Raw genomic sequence first — 18,059 nt, 5'->3', positions numbered from 1 at the left:
GGACGTAAGAGTGCCCCCAACATGGCAGTCCCGAGTTTTGGAGCTCGAAGCTAGCGCGATTGATCTACTTGCCATCGGTGGTGTCCTGCTCTGCTTGGGAGCTTGCTGATAGTCTCTGTGTTTTTCACGCACGGTCTGCTCATGTTCTCTCTTGGGAGCGTCACCTTGGCTTCTGCACCAAGCATTAAATGCCCATTATGATTGATTTGAAAAAAAAGGAAAAAGACGGTTGTGCCCCCGCTTCTTCGCGCTTCTTCCGACGGTTACGCTTTTTTATTTTTCTTTTTATCCTTTGTGACCTCTCTCCTCTCTTTTCTTTTCATTTTCTCCACTTTCCTCTTGCTGCTACTGCCCACTTTTTTGCCTTCCTTACTTTTCTATGCACACTCGCTACACTTTCCTCCTCCATTTTTCATCCTTCTTGCGAATCGAAACTCATTCTGGTACGTGGTTTCTTCCTGTCATTTTTTATTGCCTGTTTATGCTTCTTTTGTGTTGATGATTATATGTGTTTTTCTTTTATTACTCCTGTGCATGCATTGGATTTTACTATAGCCTTGGTTTGATAGTCCCTAGAGGGGGTAACACTGGTGTTTTGCTTCTTGGATTAGTGTGAAATAATGTAGAGTAGTGACGCAGAAAAGCGTAGTTACCATTTTTTATTTCTTTAGAGTTCCTGATCTCCTGTGTTGATTAAGTAGTGCCCCCAATGTAGGTATGGCTGAACGTCCTGTGGTGCCAAACTTGGCTTAACGACCCGTGGCCCGCATGATTGATTATTACGCCTGGGTTACTTCCGATGTTAAGAACACGCCGTCCTGGGTAACTTTGGAAAGCCTTCAGGAACTCCACGAGTCTGATCTTCTTTGTAGCGGTGGTCCCGAGGACGCAAACTACCAGGTTTACATTCCTGCCGATAGGGAACATGTCTGCCACAGGAATATGGTGACACCCCGGGTGGTCGACTGGCTTTGGGTGTACCAACCCTTGTTTACCACTTTGAGTGTTCGTCTTCCGTTCTCTCCCTTCGTAATGACCTTTTTGAACTGTTGTGATGTTGTCCCGTCTCAAGTTCACTCGAATAGTTGGGCCGCTATTAGCTACCTCAAAATGGTGTGTGAGTACCTGGAGCTCGCAGTTTCTGTCAACGTCTTTCTTTACTTGTTCCTCCTTACCAATCCTTCCCGGAAGGGCAAAACCAAGAAGGGATATATGTCATTTTGGACCTAACAAGGTCGTAGGATCTTCGGTCTTTTCGAAGATTCCTTCCATGGGTTTAAATCTACCTTTTTCAAGGTCAGGCCGGTCGAGGGCCATGATAAACCACTATTTTATGGTTTACAATATGTTTAATTGTGTGGTTTTATCATGGTCTTTACCCACTTATTCATATAATTAGCATGCATTTATATTTCTTACCTAAAATTGTTACATGATTGAAAATATGCTTCTTTGGTCTTAATTTAGCTAATCTTAATCCTCTCTTATTACCATTCGATGCCTTGATCTGTGTGTTAAGTGTTTCAGGATTTATAGGGCATGAATGAGTGAGAGATTGGGAAGGAAGCTTGCAAAAATGGAAGGAACACAAGAAGTTGAGGAGATGACCAGCGAGAAGTGATGCGTACGCATCAGCAACGCGACCGCGCGGAAGAAAGGAATCCGCAGTGACGTGGCCGCATGGCTCACGCGACCGCGGGGATTGGAAAAGCATAAGTGACGCGGAAGCGTGGACGACGCGAACGCGTGACAGGGAAAAACGCGAATGACGCATCCGCATGGATGACGCGATCACGTGACGTGCGCGATCTGCAGAATTACAAAAGTTGCTGGTAGAGATTCTGGGCCGCATTTCAACCCAGTTTTTGGCCTAGAAACACAGATTAATGTCAGGGAACTTGCAGAGACTCATCATGCTCTCATAATTCATAATTTTAGTTTTAGATGTAGTTTTTAGAGAGAGAGGTTCTCTCCTCTCTCTTAGGATTTAGGTAGGATTTTTAGAAATTAGGATTTATTTCAACTCGTCATCAGGTTCAATATCTTTTTATTTTGACTCCTTTTAATTGTTGATTATTGATGTTGCTTATTTGGCTTATGACTCTTCATATTTGGATTGATTTTATTTTATTAATGCAATTGAGGTATTTCAGATTTATGATTGTTTTTTCTAATTTATGTTATTGATGCTTGTGCTCCATCCAAATTATTTTCATTCAAGTAGGTTTTATTCCCTTTTGGCTTTGGTTGATTAATTGGTAACTCTTGAGTTATCAAACTCATTGTTGACCGAAAATTGGAATTCTTCAAGAATTGATTCAAGATCCAATAACTCTAACTTTTCCTAAGGAAAGACTGGGACTTGAGGATTTGAATTAATTCATTCACTTGACTTACCTTCATAGTTAGAGGTTAACAAAGTGGGAGAAAAATCCAATTCTCATCACAATTGATAAGGATAACTAGGATAGGACTTCCAGTTCTCATACCTTGCCAATAGTTTATTTTACAGTCAATTATTTATTTTACTTGTCATTCATCATAATCGTTCCTCATTCTTAAAACCCCCCAATTTACAAACTTATAACCAATAATAAGAACATACCTCCCTGCAATTCCTTGAGAAGACGACCCGAGATTTAAATACTTCGGTTATCAATTTATTTAGGGGTTTGTTACTTGTGACAACCAAAACTTTTGTACGAAGGGATTTCTGTTAGTCTAGAATCTATATCTACAACGCGACTATTTTTATAAAATTCTTTACTAGCAAAAATTCTAACCTCAGGCCACCATCCTTTCTGGCTTTCCCTGGAGGGGGAGAGACGGATCCCTACCTATTGGAGTTTTAGGGCAGGGTCCGATTACTTGATAAAGGTGACTTATGATGGGCTAAGGCCGGAGGATCGCCAGATCGCTTACATTTTGTTGGCTATTTTTGGTAACAAAACCTTAATCCTCATATGGTGATGGGAGATCGAGAGACCGGACGGTCTTACGTAGGTGAGTTGTTAACGGTCCCTTTGATTTTTCTGTGCTGTGTTTATGCGCACTTTCCCGTTTTGGGGTCTCATGATTTGTTTTACACGTGCAGTTTCCATGGCTGATGGGAAGACTACCATGGCTGCGTTGATGCAATTTTTGAATGAAGACTCCTCGGCAACTCCTTCGGCAGGTCCTGTACGCAGGGTTGTCGGCGAGGGGGTGGTCAGGCTGCGGATCAGGACCAAGGGCAGGCTTCTCCTCCTGACAAAGGGGCTCGTGAGGATCCACTGACTACTCCTATTGACGAGGTGCCGTCTCAAGAGGCAGAGGAAGACCTCGGGGCTAACGAGGATTTGGCCATTGTGACTAACCCAAAAAAGAGGAAGACCTTGCTTGGCAATGCTTTAACAGTGATGGATAAGAACTTTGATGCCGGGCACTTCATTGAGTCCTAGCTTCTCCCAAGCATAGAGGAGTTCTTCCGGGAAGAGGATCTTGCCAATTAGGCGAGGTAGACCTATTGCAGCTTCCTCCGAGCTGTCGCCATCGCCAAGAAGGTGGAGCCTATCTTGGCAAATTGTCAGGTTCTGGAAGGGAAGCTTCGGGCTTCTTAAAAGGATCTCACGGATTTGAGAGCCTGGGAAGAGGCCTTGAAGACCAAGTTGGAAGAAAAGGAGAAGAAAGCTTAAGAGGATGCCATAGAGATCAACAAGTTAGTGGAGCGTGATCTCTCCCTGTCATCTTCTCTGAATACTGCTCGTGCTGAAGTCGTAGCTGCTGGGATGAAGATTAAGGACCTGGAGGAAAAGATTGCTCAAGCAGGGAGCTCGGCTGAGGCTGCTTAGCAAGAGGTGTCCTCTTTGAAGAAGAAAAATAAGGAGGTTGTGAGGGATGCCCGAAAGGTCGTTAAGGCTACTGAGGAGGGGATCAAGGCTCAGGTGGTCGTGCTTGCTCCCGACCTCAACCTCTCGGCTATTGAGGCCTTTAGAATGGTTCAGGACGAGAAGACTGTTGATATCCCAAAGTCATGAGGTCGTGGCTATGCTATTTCCTTTTGTGTCTTTGAACTTTTGGGCCGATGTGGTGCCTTTGTTTTTGTAATTTTGACAACTACTTTGGTTTGAACATTGTATTGATACTTTGTTTTGTCGTTTAATCGGGTCGTTGTAGTGCCCTTTGATTTATTTTTCTTATGACTACTTGATGTTTTTGCTTTGGCTGACGGGCCATGATTCACTGTATTTTGGTCTCTGCGATTCCTGGGGTGATCAGTCCCGGGTTGCCGTTAGATCAACCGTCGGGACACGTAGTAACGCTTTTTTCAATAGAAAAGAAAATTGAGAGTATGCATAGGGCGAAAACAAAATGGCGATAAGTGCAAAGGTTAACTTGTAAAATAAAATGATATTACCATTCTTGTAGAATTGTTTTATATATATAAAAAAGAGTGTAAGCAGGTATGGGGGGAGTAAGCCTAATGGATTTGACATTTTTTTTAAAGGTGTAATAGGTCGGGTTGTCATGTCTTAGGAGAAGAATCTCTTCAGATTTGCCATATTCTATGTCCTTGGTATTTCGCTTCCATCCAGCTTTTCTAACTTGTAGGCACCTTTTTTGAGTACCTCTCTTACCCTGTATGGGCCTTCCCAATTTGCCGCTAGCTTGCCCTCTCCTGGGGTCGACAATCTTATATCGTTGTGTCGCAACACCAGGTCGCCTTCTTCAAGGATTCTTTTTAGTACTTTGCTATTGTACCTCAGGGCTAACCTTTGCTTAATTGCTGTTTTCGTAAAGTGGGCCATCTGTCTGGATTCTTCAATCAAATCCTTTTCCACAGCCTTATCTCTCCCGCTGCGGAGTAACCTCAGACTCGGCTCCCCGACCTTGGCTGGGATGATATCGTCGACTCCGTAGGTGAGTCAAAAGGGTGCTTCCCCGGTAGATGATTGGGCGGTCATTCTGTAAGACCATAGGACTGAAGCTAGCTCGTTTGTCCACAAACCCTTCTTCTTATCGAGTCGTTTCTTCAGTCCTTTCAGAATGACTTTATTTGCTGCTTCTACTTGACCATTGCTCTATGGATGTTCTACCGAGGAGAACTTCTGCTTGATTCCTAGCCCGGATAGGAACTCTCCAAATTTCTTGTCGGTAAACTGCATTCCATTATCCGATACCATGGTCTCTGGAATTCCGAACCTGGTAATCACTTATCTCTACATGAACTTCCGACAATTTGCTGATGATATGCTGGCTATTAGCTCAGCTTCTACCGATTTAGTGTAGTAGTCTATGGCTACTATTAGGTATTTGACCTGCCCGGGGCTGAGCGAGAATAGTCCTAGGAGGTCGACACCCCATTGGGCGAAAAGCCGTGGAGCCAACATCAAATTAACCTCCCATGCCGGGGCCTTGTGGATCTTGGCGTTTTCTTGGCACTTCTTGCACTTCTTAACAAACTCTTGTGCATCCGACATGATTGTGGGCCAGTAATACCCGGCTCTGATGAGCTTCCTAGATAATGACTTTCCTCCAATGCGGTGGTCGCAACACCCCTCATGGACTTCGCTTAGGACGTAGTCCATTTGGTCGGGTCACAGGCACTGCAGCAAGGGTTGGCTGAGTCCACGTTTATACAATTGCCCTTGTATGACCATGTATTTGGCGGCTTTCAAAAACGGGAGGGCTTTTTCTGCCGAGGCTCCGAGAAATCAAGATAAGACCGTAAGCTTCCTGGCTAGCCGTTGCATGTCTTTAACACATCCTGGGCTCATCATCTTGAGGACGGCTTTGCACTTGTCCGGGTTGGCCTCTACCCCTCTTTGTGTTATCAAGAAACCAAAGAATTTTTTAGCTTCCATGGCAAATGCGCACTTGAAGGGGTTGAGCCTCATGTTATACTTTCGGAATGCTTCGAAGACGACGTGGAGGTTACTGACTAGTTCCTTGGTTCGGCCGTTTTTTTCAAGATGTCATCAACGTATACTTTAACCGTTTACCGATGAGGTCATTAAAGACCTTATTCATCAGCCTCTGGTAAGTGATTCCTGTGTTTTTCAATCGGAACGGCATTACCTTGTAGCATAGGTACCTATTGGCGTTATAAACGCCGTTTTTCCCTCGTCAGGTCAGTGCATCGGGATCTGGTTATATCCCGAGTACGCGTCCATGAAACTTAAGAATCGGTACCCTGCCGCTGAATCTACCAGGGCATCAATGTTAGGGAGGGGAAAGGAATCCTTGGGACACGCTTTGTTGAGGTTTGAGTAATCGACACACATTCTCCATTTTCCGTTGGCTTTCATGATGAGGACTACACTTGACAGCCACGTCGATTACTCGAGTTCCTTGATGAAACTCGCCTCCAACAGGCCGCCATCTGTTTGGCCACCTCATTGGTCCTTTCTTGTGATATCTTCCTTTGTCGTTGCACCACCGACTTAGCGTCTGGTTTGATGGTAAGTCGGTGAAACATGACCTTGGGGTCTACTCCCGGTATATCGGCCGGGGTCCACACGAAGCGGTTGCTGTTTGCCTTGATGGCCTCCATGAGGGGCCCTTTCAACTCGTGTGGGAGGTTTCTGTTCACGAAAGTGAACTTTTTCTCCATCTCACCAACTTGGAATTTTTCTAAGTCTCCTTCAGGCTTGGGCCTCAGCCTGTCATCTACCCTCGCGTCCAAGTCCACCAAAAATACTCTTGATGCCTGCTTTGATTTTTTCCTCAAGAAAAGGCTGGCGTTGTCACAAACGACCTCCGTTTCTAGGTCTCCCTTGATGGAGCCAATGACACGGTTGTCTGTCATGAATTTCATTGTTAGGAACTTGGTGCATATCACAGCTGAGAATTCGTTGATGGTCTTTCTTCCTAGGATGACATTTTAGGCTGTAGAGTCTTTCAAGACCACAAACTCTGCCATTACCGATCACCTGCCTTCCCTGCTTCCCAAATAGATCGGGAGAGAGATTATGCCATCGGGCTTTATATAATTGTCGCCTAATCCCATGACCCTGTGCTGGTGTGTTTTTAGGTCGGCTTCTCTGAGCCCTATGGCATCGAACACGTTTCTAAACATGATATTGGAGTCGGCTCTAGTGTTGACAAGGATTCGCTTGACCAAGCCCGTCCCAATCATCCTCTTAATCACCATAGGTTGATTTTCGGGGAGGTCATGGCACCATTAGTCCTCCGAACCAAGGGATATCTTGGGGGTTCATTGGTTTTGGGGGTGAAGCTCCCTAAAGAAACAGTTAGGACTTTGGTGTCCTTTTTTGCTGCCGACTTCGATTTGGGGGGGTGTATTGCATCCTACCACGACGTTAATGACAACCATCGGGGCGTTGTCGGCATTTCCTGCGGTCCTCGGCCTTGGCTTAACAGCTCGGCTGCGATCTTCCTTGGAGTGTTTGTGTTCGCGCCTCCTCGGCTCCCTTATAAACTGAGAGAATTCGGTTAGCTTTTCTTCTCGAATGGCTTGCTCTAAGGCATCTCTTAGGTTGAAACAGTCTTGAGTCCTGTGGTTGAACCCTTTGTGGTAGTCACAATAGAGGTTCTTGCTCCCGCTTGTTCTTTCTTTCAGTTATCGAGATTTAGACAGGATTCTTTTGTCGGCAATCTGTTGATATACTTCCACTATGGGTGCTGTGAGAGGGGTGTAGTTGGTGAAATTTTCCACCCAGAGAAATGGTTTGAATTGCTTACCCGAGGTCCCCTCCTTGGGTGCTTCCCTTGGTTTGTCTACATACCCGGTCTGCCGAGTAGGGAGGTTTGGGGGCTGTCGTTTATTGGCTGCCACCACCTTGTTAACCCCTTCATTATTGATGCACTCTCTTACTACATTCTGGATCTTTTGCATGGTCCAGACAGGCTTGGTGGTGAGATACTTTCTGAAGTCTTTATTCAGTAGGTCGTTTGTCAAATAGAGACTTGCCACTGAGTCGGTTAAGCCGTCGATTTCTAGGCATTCGTCGTTAAACCTGTCCAAGATTTTCTGGTCGGCTCCCCGGCTCTCTGTGTGACTCCCAACAGGTTGATCGGATGTTTAGCCTTGACTATGCGTGTGGTGAACCGTGCTAGAAAGTTGCGGGAGATGTTTGTGAAAGTCCCGATGGACTCTTGTGAGAGCACGTTGAACCATCTGATTGCCGGGCTTGCCAGGGTTACTGGGAATGCTCGGTACCTGACTGCGTCGCCTACTCCTTCCAAATTCATCCTGGTCTCGAAAGCCGTCAGGTGTTCTTGGGGGTCCTTCGTCCCGTCGTACCTCATGTCCGTGGGCTTGTCGAAGTTTCTCGGGAGCCGGACCTTGAGGATCGAGGGATGAAAGGGGGTGGCCCCCATGATGATGGGGTCTGCTAGTCTCTTGGCCTTCTCTCTCTGGGTTTCTTCGCGGCTTTCCGACCTACCGCGAGTAGATTGGGAGGCCTTCCGAGTGTGGTCCTTCTGCTCGTCTTTTGTCGAACTTCTCCCTCGGCTTTCCGATCTTCTCAAGGGAGATCGGGTGCGGGATAGGCTGGGGTCGTGATGGTAGCGGTCTCTCGCCACCAGCTCCCTTTCCAAGTTTTGTACTCTATGCTTGAGTTCTTGCATGATCTTGGCATTGTCACCTCCTGTACCCCCGAAGGTGCGCCTTTCGAGAGTCTTAGTGTAAATCAACTGACCTTATTGGGACATTGGTCGTGACCGTTTGTGAGACTGAGTCGTGGAGCTCGCTCTACTTAGGTGGCCTTCTCCTTATTCACAAAGCTCCTCCGACGTAGGAAGCTGCTCCATGTCTACTCCAGATTCTCTACAGATGGCGCCCATGTTCGTTACCTCGAGACTTCTACGATTCGGTTGGGGTGGAGATAAGAGTTGGGAGAGAATCTGGATAGACTTGATCTTGGAGCATCGAATGGAGAGTGACCCTCCGGAGGTGATGGTGAAAAGAGGGAGGAGGGGGTGGCCACCAGCAAGGACACACGAATGCTCAAGTCAGTGTCCGTACGAGATGGTTGCCAATTAAGGTAAGGATGTGACATACATAGGGGGAGGGGTAAGTCCCTACCCTTTTATAGTCTGCATTTGGGTGGACCCCTTGTGGCCAGGTCCATCGGCAGAAAAGCTTCTGCAAGCTGTCTTGGTCCACGTGGACAGGTAGCGGCGAGCGGTTTGTCTTCCGCATCGGGTTGGTATGACGCCTGGGTCCGCTTCTCGGGTCTCGACCCGGGACATCGGCGGGTTAGATCGAAAGGGTCGTTTCTTGTGACGGGTCGGTTTGACCCCTGGGTTTGTGTGTAGGTCCTGACACGTCAAGTCGGTGGGCTAGGCCATAACAATATATATGTGTCCTTATATAAGAATTATGCATGTATGCCTATTAGTGCTAGTAAGATTTGATTTTTAAGATTTTTTTATAACTTTGATTTGAATAATAATGAAGCTTTTTAATACATATGTGTTTAAAAGTGTTAAGATTTGTTTTATATAATTTCAACTATAGATTATGAGATGAATTATAAATTATGAAATTTTTGAAAATTTAGATAAGTATTTTATACTAATTTTAATTGTGATAATGTTTATTTTAATTAAATATATTTGTTATTAGGGCTATTTTAGCAAATTAAAAATAGAATCAATAATAATTTTAACTAAAGATATTTGATATTAGGAGTATTTTAGTAAATTAAAAAAATTAAAATCGATAATAATTTTAATTTAACATATTTGTTAATTAGGGATATTTTAATAAATTTAATTGTGATAATGTGAATTTTAATTAAAGATATTGTTATTAGGGGTATTTTAGTAAATTAAAAAAAATAGAATTGATAATAATTTTAATTCAACATATTTGTTAATTAGGGGTATTTTAGTAGATTTAATTGTGATAATGTGAATTTCAATTAAGATATTTGTTATTAGGAATATTTTAGTAAATTTAAAAAAATTAGAATCGATAATAATTTAAATTAAACATATTTGTTAATTAGGAATATTTAGTAAATTTAATTGTGATAATGTGAATTTTAATTAATGATATTTGTTATTAGGAGGTATTTTAGTAAATTTTTAAAAAAATTAGAATCGATAATAATTTTAATTAAACATATTTGTAAATTAGGGATATTTTTAGTAAATTTCAAAAAATACAGAATTGAAAATAATTTTAATTTATCATATTTATTATTAGAAATATTTTTGTAAATTTATTATTAGAGGTATTTTTGTAAATTTAAAAAATTTCAATGTAAAAAGTAATAATATTTAGTGAGGTTTATATTTAATTTTAATAATTAATTTTTTAATTTAAATAATTAAAAATAATTTTGACATATTACATAATATGACCAAAAAATTTAAATCTTACCAAATAATAAATTACTCATTCCTAAGATTATTACATAATATTTTAAAGTATTAAATTTTACAAAGCAAACATAGAAATATATGCCAAGTAATTTTATTTTTAGGTATTATACTCCTAGAAATAATATTCTTAAAAATAAAAAATAATACTTGAATCACACACTCTTAGATGTGTTTTTGACCTCTAAAAAAAGATTTAAAGATTTATTGTATTTTTTTGGAATCACACATAACTAAGAAACCTTTAAATATAAAATTATATATATAAGTAAAAATATTTGAAAATAAAAAACTAAAAATAGCAAATTTTTATAAAGATAAACTTTTTGAGATATGAGTTAATCAGATATATTTATTTTTATAAATTGTGGCATTTTTTTTGTACAGAAGATAATGTGATTTGGTTCTCACCCCCTATATTTAATATCTTTCATAAAAATAGATGAAGAAGACAAGCATCAGACGTGTTTTATTTGTTTATTCAATTTTTTTCGTCCTTATTATTATTTTACATCTTGTAAAAAGGGATAAGAATTGTAACTATATAATATATATTTGTATATTATTTATAGAAATTATTATAAATAAAAAGTGAAGTCATGAATGGTGATATACTTATGTATATCTGTGTGATTTTTTTTTTGTTGAAGAAAATAACGTGTATAAAAAAAATATATATATACCGATTGTTCAGAGAAAAGCTAATAAAAATTGCAGGTAAAGACTCTAACTTGTGTGTGTTCACTATTAGAGTAACGTAATAAAAAACGTGACATTCTAGTAACGAGAGTATTATATGAATGATAAATCAGAAATTAATGTCATTATGGTTTAATTATTTTATTATTTTTTATAATTTTATCAAATTTTTAATCAATTTTTATAGTTTAAAAATTTATGATTTAATCCTTCTATTAACTAAACATTTGTAATTAAATTTTTATTAGTTTTTTTAAAATACAATAATCTTAAAATATTTATTTTTATTTACATTATTCTATAATTTATCCTACATATATACATCAAATATAAAAAAATATTTTAAAAATATTTTATATTTTTAACAAAAATAATTTGAAGAGAGCTCATCGAAAACTTTTATCTAATATAATTAAGAATTTATACAAATTTTTAAATTATAAAAATCAAATTAAAAATTTAGTTAAATTATATGATCAAGTTTAATTAATAATGCATGAAAAAAATAAAAAAAAATAAAAAATAAAAAGTTAATTTGAAAGTGACTGCTGTCACCATAGATATAGAAATTTTTTAAATAAATAAATTAAATATTTTATTTATTTAAATATATAATTTGAGAAGTATTTTTTAATAGTTTAATTATTTTATTGGTTCTTATAATTTTATTGAATTTTTAATTAAATCTTTATATTTTTTTTAATTGGATTCCTATTTTATATCAAATTTTGTAACTGACAAAAACATTAAAATTAACAGAATATTCTATTAAATTATAAGAATATTCAATCAAATGTTAGGTATATTCGTTTTGTTTAATAAAATATTCTGTTAATTTCAATATTTTTATCATGGCAGGAACTTAATTACAAAATCTATTATGATATAAGGACTCAATTAAAAAAAAAAAGAGTATGAGAATATAATTGAAAATTTAGTAAAATTATAAGATTGACAGAATAATTAAATCTTTACTAATTTGTCTCATATTAGTTATCTTATTTTCACTGTAAAAAAAATACAAATATTTCATTTAGAGATAAGTCAATTTTTTCAAGCTATATCTTAAATACAAACAAGATATATATGAACTATCGTGTCAACAAAATACGTGTATATCATACTATAAATAAGCTATGAGTATTCAAAATAATTAATCCTAAAATAATAAATTTATAATATAATTTAGATTAATTTACAAAATAAAAATTATAATATATTACTATTTAGATCGATTTACCTATAATTTCTTTCTACGGCTCAGTATAAATTATTTTAACCCACAAACTTTTTGTTTTGCTGACTGTTCTCAACGTAATAAACAGTTATGCAGCAAACAAAATTTGGACGATATATAATAATTTAAAAAATAATTTACTTATTTAAACTAATTGAAGTAGTATACTGTCAGATTATCCTAAATCTGTAACAGACTATAAATTTGTCCACCTTGAATAATGCTACATGCACATTAAAATTTGTCGTCACCAGTATAAAATATATGTTAAAATATAAATATATATTAAAAATAAATTAAACTACATATGTATTTATATATAAATATATTAATAGTTAATTTTAGTAACTAATTTTAATATATATACAAATACCATTTTATATTTATATAAATAGTGGCCTCTCTACAAGTTTTCTCAAGAAAACATAAAACCTCTCGAAGGACCATGATTTAATAGAAAGTAACAAGAGTACATCATTGGCTCTTTTGTAGTTTCATGTTTTTCATGTAGGATGCATAAAACTAACTTGCTACCAAGATTTATGGGTCAATTACCATACACGTATGAAACATGAAATAGACTTACGATTTACGTTATGACTTACGAGGAGCATAAACCCAAAAATCACCCATGATTTACTTTATAAATTGGAAAGCCAAATAAAAGCCATATGGCCTCTTTGATTTAATTTGTGTTTTAGTTTTTTGTTTTATTATTTTTGTATTTTTTTATACTTTAAAAATTCTTCAAGAAAAATTAAAACAAGAAATAAAAGTTAAAAATTTTTGGTGTATTTTTATGGATTTTATTTTTATTTGCTTGGAAAATACTAAGAGATCAACACTTTTAATAAAAAAAAAATAGAGTTGACTAATATTAATTCAAATACAAGATAAATGTAAGAAAAAGTGTCAGTCATCTAATAATTTTTTCAATATAATTTTGAAAATGAAAATACTGAATACACAAGCAGAATTGATATTTTATTTGATTGTTTCTTTTATCACAATTTTTTTAAATTTGTTTTGGACCAAAAAAGATGGATAGGAATATAGGATAAAGTCTTCTTTTTTTATATTTGAAAAAGAAGAATGTTAAAGTGCTATTAAAATTTATTGTTTTTAGTCATCAAGCAGTTATTAATGTTTAAAATTGTGGACAGTTGGATTATTAGACTAAAAAAATTGAATTGATGGTTAAAAGTAATAGTAAAAAATAATAAATTTAAAAAATCTTCTAATATTTCTCTTTAAAAAATAATGTGACATATTAGTTGGTTCTTTTGTGTTTTTTTATTTAGAATTTATGTTTTAAGATTTAATAAGTTTAGCAATAAAAATAAATATTTATGCTACAACTACAAACTAAAAAATGTTATTTATTTGTATTTCAAATTTGGTTTCTTATTTTTAGGCATTTAATTTACAAGTAGGGGCAAAATTACATAATGACAAATGGAGACAATGACCCCTAATTTTAATTTTTTATATGTATATTTATATATAAATTTCAGTTTAACTTTTTTTTAAATTTTATTTTAGTCTTATTTTATTATGTAAATATTTTTAATTATTTCTAATATTTCATCTAACTCTACTCCTGATTACAAGTATTGGATTTGGGAATCACTCACATAAAGACGTTTAAAACGTCTTTTTTTAAAGACGTTTTTTAATAATTAAAATTTAACTTATATAATCGATTAAACTGTGTTATTTTTTTCAAAATTAGACTAAACAAATCAATTTAACCGAAAAATCGATAAATCAAATCTTGAACCGATTTAAATTAATTTTTTTTATAAAAAATGACTATAATACTCTTATTATAAAAAATGACTAAAATATTCTTATTATATATATTAATTTTAAAAATTTTAAATTCTAATTCTATGATAACATAGAGAGAAGAGAAAGGTTAGAATTTAGAATTTTAAAATATATAGTAGAAATATTTTAAGTCATTTTCTATAATAGGGGTATTATAGTTATTTTTATAAAAAATATTAATTTAAATCAGTTTAAGATTTTGTTTATCGATTTTTTGGTAAAATCAATTTATATCATCTAATTTTGACAAAAATAACACAGTTAATTATATAGGTTGAATATTAATTATTAAAAAATATCTTTAAAAAAAGACGTTTTACGTGTCTTTATGCGAGTGACTCCCTTTGGATTTTTAAAGGGTTGGCCTGATATGTACGCATATCTTTGATGGAAACTTTTTTTTTTTTCATTCAATTTGTTTCTTTAAGCAGGTTTTGCACAGTTGTATTCAGAAGAAGAGAAGGTGATTTCTGCTCCTCATAGCAGAAATTATGGTATGATTCTATTTTAGGTTTCATACGTACATAGTAATTAAGCCATAAATGGTGGTGGTCATGTTAGTTTTATGTATGTTGCATGAAAAAATACGAAACTACAATAACCAACTATTTACTCTTTTACTTTTTATTAAATAGTGGTCCTTCCAAAGGTTTTATATTTTATAGAGAGACCACCATTTACCTTTATAAATATAGGAAATACAAAATTATGGTTGTTATATATTTAAGATAATCTGTTAGTATACTACCTCAATTGGTTTAAATAAGTAAATTATTCTGATTTAAATTTAAATTTTTAAATAACAAAATATTTAAAGTTTAGAGTTTTTATGCACATTTTTAAGTATTAATTGAGATCTTAGTTTTAATTAAAATTTTTAAAATAAAAAATTTTGAATAGAATATTAATTAACAAATTCAATTCATATTATAATAGTTTTAGTTGGATAATTAAATTAAAAAAATTCAAATTGATATCATTGTATAAAATTAAGGGCAAATGACAATAATAAATCAAGAGGAGCCAAATATTACAGAAATCAACCAAATCGAAAATTGGTAGATTTATGAAGAAGCTTTTGATTTGGCTGATTCCTGTAATATTTGACTCCCTTTGATTTATTATTGTCATTTGTCCTAAAATTAAATTATATTAAAAAAATACTAATATCTTAAAATAATTACACTATGTGTTTTAATAGGTATGAATATTTTTTGACATCTACACCATAGAATAATCCATAATGTTATATCATGAAAATTGTTGGGTACTATAGAATCTACCTATTCATAATTAGTCATTTCTCTGTAAGGAATGCTCTAACACTTAACGCACACTAACCCAGAGAAGAGAGAGAAAGCAACCGTAAGAAGAAGAGGAAGAAAGGTAGGGGAAGGAGAGAACACTTACATGTAGCGATGGTCGAGGAATCTCATTTAACTCAACCATTAAAAATCAATTTGAAAAACACAAAAATACACAAAGAAAAAATGATGACTGAATGAAGGAATATTAATTATCTATGGCTCACTCGACAAAGGGTCAAAGGCATAGACACCATATTTGTTGATGATAATAAACATGCAAGACTAATATATTAATTACACAATGGCATCAATTTGAATTTTTTTTAATTCAATTATCCAACTAAAACTATTATAATCTGAATTAAATTTATTGACATTTTATTTAAATTTTAAATATTTTAACTAAAATTAACATCTCAATCAGTATTTGAGTAAAATCTCAACCTACTCCTATCATTTTATAAACTCCTATTTTATCCCTCATCGATTGAAAAATGACATTACGATCCTTCACGATATGATAATTAACTCTGTCAGACATTATTATGCCTCCTCTGTTAATGTCTCCATTCAAAATTAATGAATCTTGCCTATATATACGGTTAATTCAAAATGCTATCATTTTACTTCTTCTTCTTCTGCCACTGTACTTTACTGCTACCTTTAATGTTATTACCACTATCAATGCCACTCCATTATCTTCATCTCTCTCGAACCACACCCCCTCACTTTAGTGTCACAATTTACTCCAACTTTGAATGAACTACCAACTCGATCCGTGTCCTTTTCGCAGAATGACAAAGCAACCCCTGACAAATAAAGCAATCCACTTCGGTCCTTATCCCATACTTCTGTGACACAAGGCAGTCCATGTGGGTGAATCTCTAGTAACTACGAATAGAAAATACTGAGCTGTCATGGTAAGCATGTGTTAGCTTGCTGATGTGGATGAATGCTGCAGACGTGGACACCTCAAATGGTCAGGGGGTTAACTGTCTACATTCATGTCAACCAAAATGACCTCCCTCTTCCATCTTTGCTCAACTGCTATGCCGGAATGGAGGAACCGCCACCACCGCCCACCTCCGCCATCTCCAACCAACCTCCGCCATCCTCAGCCATAGTTTCCACAATGTCGAAGCCTGTATAAGACCAATACACAATTGCAGCAGCATTGAACACTCCCTTCATCCCCATAGGGAAGAATGGCGTCAGATTTGAGGTTTTACCGTAAACTAATCCAACTACGATGATGAACACAATAACAAGCGTAGTGACAATGGAGCTGAGCCAATTTAGGGTTGAGATATTTCTAGTGCTGCTCATTGCAACACATTTGGCAATAAAAAATGACAACAGCAATTGGATCCATCATGTTGAACCCTTCTTGGAAGGAATTCACCTGGATCTGGAAGAAATTTGGATCGCTCTTGATCATACTGGAAAAATAAGAGGACCGTGAATGGCCGAGGCTGGCAGTGCCTACAACAGCCTTGAGGAGGATGTTTTCGGTGGCAAGGAAGGCAATGAAGTCATCAAGCTTGATGCAGAGGAAGGAGAAAGAGCCACCGACGACCGGGACGTCGACTGCAAACTCGGTGTAGCAGAGGGCGGAGAAGTTAGAGATAGCGTAGGCGAGAACGATGGTGGGACCAGCGTCGGTGCGGGCCTCCTGGCCGGTGATTACGAAGATTCGGGAACCAATGATGGAGCCGAAATCGAGCCAGGTGAGGTCCCATGCGGTGAGGCAGCGACGCATTAGATTCTCGCTAGCGTGAGAGAGGACATTGAGCTCATTGTTGTCAGAGAAACAGCTGAGAAGGCAATCCTTTAGACGGGGGCACGCGGAGGCAAGGGCGGCCCGGTAGGTGGTGAAGCTCTGGAATGAGGGCTCCGGAAAGAAGTCTTGCTTACTCCACCGCCAATAGCTCCGGGTGTGGGCGTTAGGGATGGCGGAGGTGGGCAGTGGCGGCGGTTCCTCGATTCCGGCATAGCAGTTGAGCGAAGATGGAAGAGGGAGGTTGCTTTGGTTGACGTGAATGGGGACGATTAACCCCCTGACCATTTGAGGTAGATGGGGACAATTAACTCCCTGACCATTTGAGGTGTCTATGTCTACAGCATTCATCCACATTAGCAAGCTAACACATGCTCACCGTGACAGCTCAGCGTTTTTCGTTCATAGTTACCAGAGATTCACCCACAGGGACCACCTTGTGTTACAGAAGTATGGGACAGGGACCGAAGTGGATTGCTTTATTCGTCAGGGTTCGCTTTGTCATTCTGCGAAATGGACAAGGGTCGGGTTGGTAGTTCACTCCTCCAACTTCACCATGGCGACTTCTGTTTCTACTTCTCAACTTTGTCTCCGGCCCATTCTCATGGTCTCACTTATCCTTGGTACAACAATGCAATCTATCTATTAGATCCATATCTCACTCCACTTAGTTTTCATCGTCTCCTGTCTTTCTTTTTTTCTCTCTTCCATCCGTCCCTCTTGTTTATGATATTTTTTAAATTTCATTAATTTTGGATCTATATTTTAAAAGAAAAAAATTGATGTTCCAACTGATGATTTTTTTGTTGTTAGAGTTGAGAAATGGTGATACGGTGGACGAGAATGAGAGATGAAAGGCGAGTTAGACATAATGAAA

At 36.8% G+C, this 18,059-nt stretch overlaps 1 protein-coding gene across 1 annotated transcript; it reads right to left on the bottom strand.

Annotated features, from left to right (window-relative positions):
- Positions 1 to 16,452: 16,452 nt before the first annotated feature.
- Positions 16,453 to 17,533, bottom strand: LOC130974761 (cationic amino acid transporter 8, vacuolar-like). Its single transcript, XM_057899616.1, has 2 exons — positions 16,863 to 17,533; positions 16,453 to 16,723 (listed from the first exon to the last, which is right to left on the bottom strand). The coding sequence occupies exons 1-2, from the start codon at positions 17,531 to 17,533 to the stop codon at positions 16,453 to 16,455; spliced, it is 942 nt and encodes a 313-aa protein (XP_057755599.1).
- Positions 17,534 to 18,059: the final 526 nt, after the last annotated feature.

This window comes from Arachis stenosperma, chromosome 4, assembly GCF_014773155.1.
Source record: "Arachis stenosperma cultivar V10309 chromosome 4, arast.V10309.gnm1.PFL2, whole genome shotgun sequence".
Taxonomy (NCBI): Eukaryota; Viridiplantae; Streptophyta; class Magnoliopsida; order Fabales; family Fabaceae; genus Arachis; species Arachis stenosperma.
This window is presented reverse-complemented; position numbering and strand designations above follow the sequence as displayed.

Coding starts and splice junctions, on each gene's coding strand:
- LOC130974761 (XM_057899616.1), bottom strand. CDS start 17,533: ATGAATGCTGTAGACATAGACACCTCAAATGGTCAGGGAGTTAATTGT. Junction 16,724..16,862: donor GCCAGCCTCGGCCATTCACG/GTCCTCTTATTT, acceptor TGCAATGAGCAG/CACTAGAAATATCTCAACCC.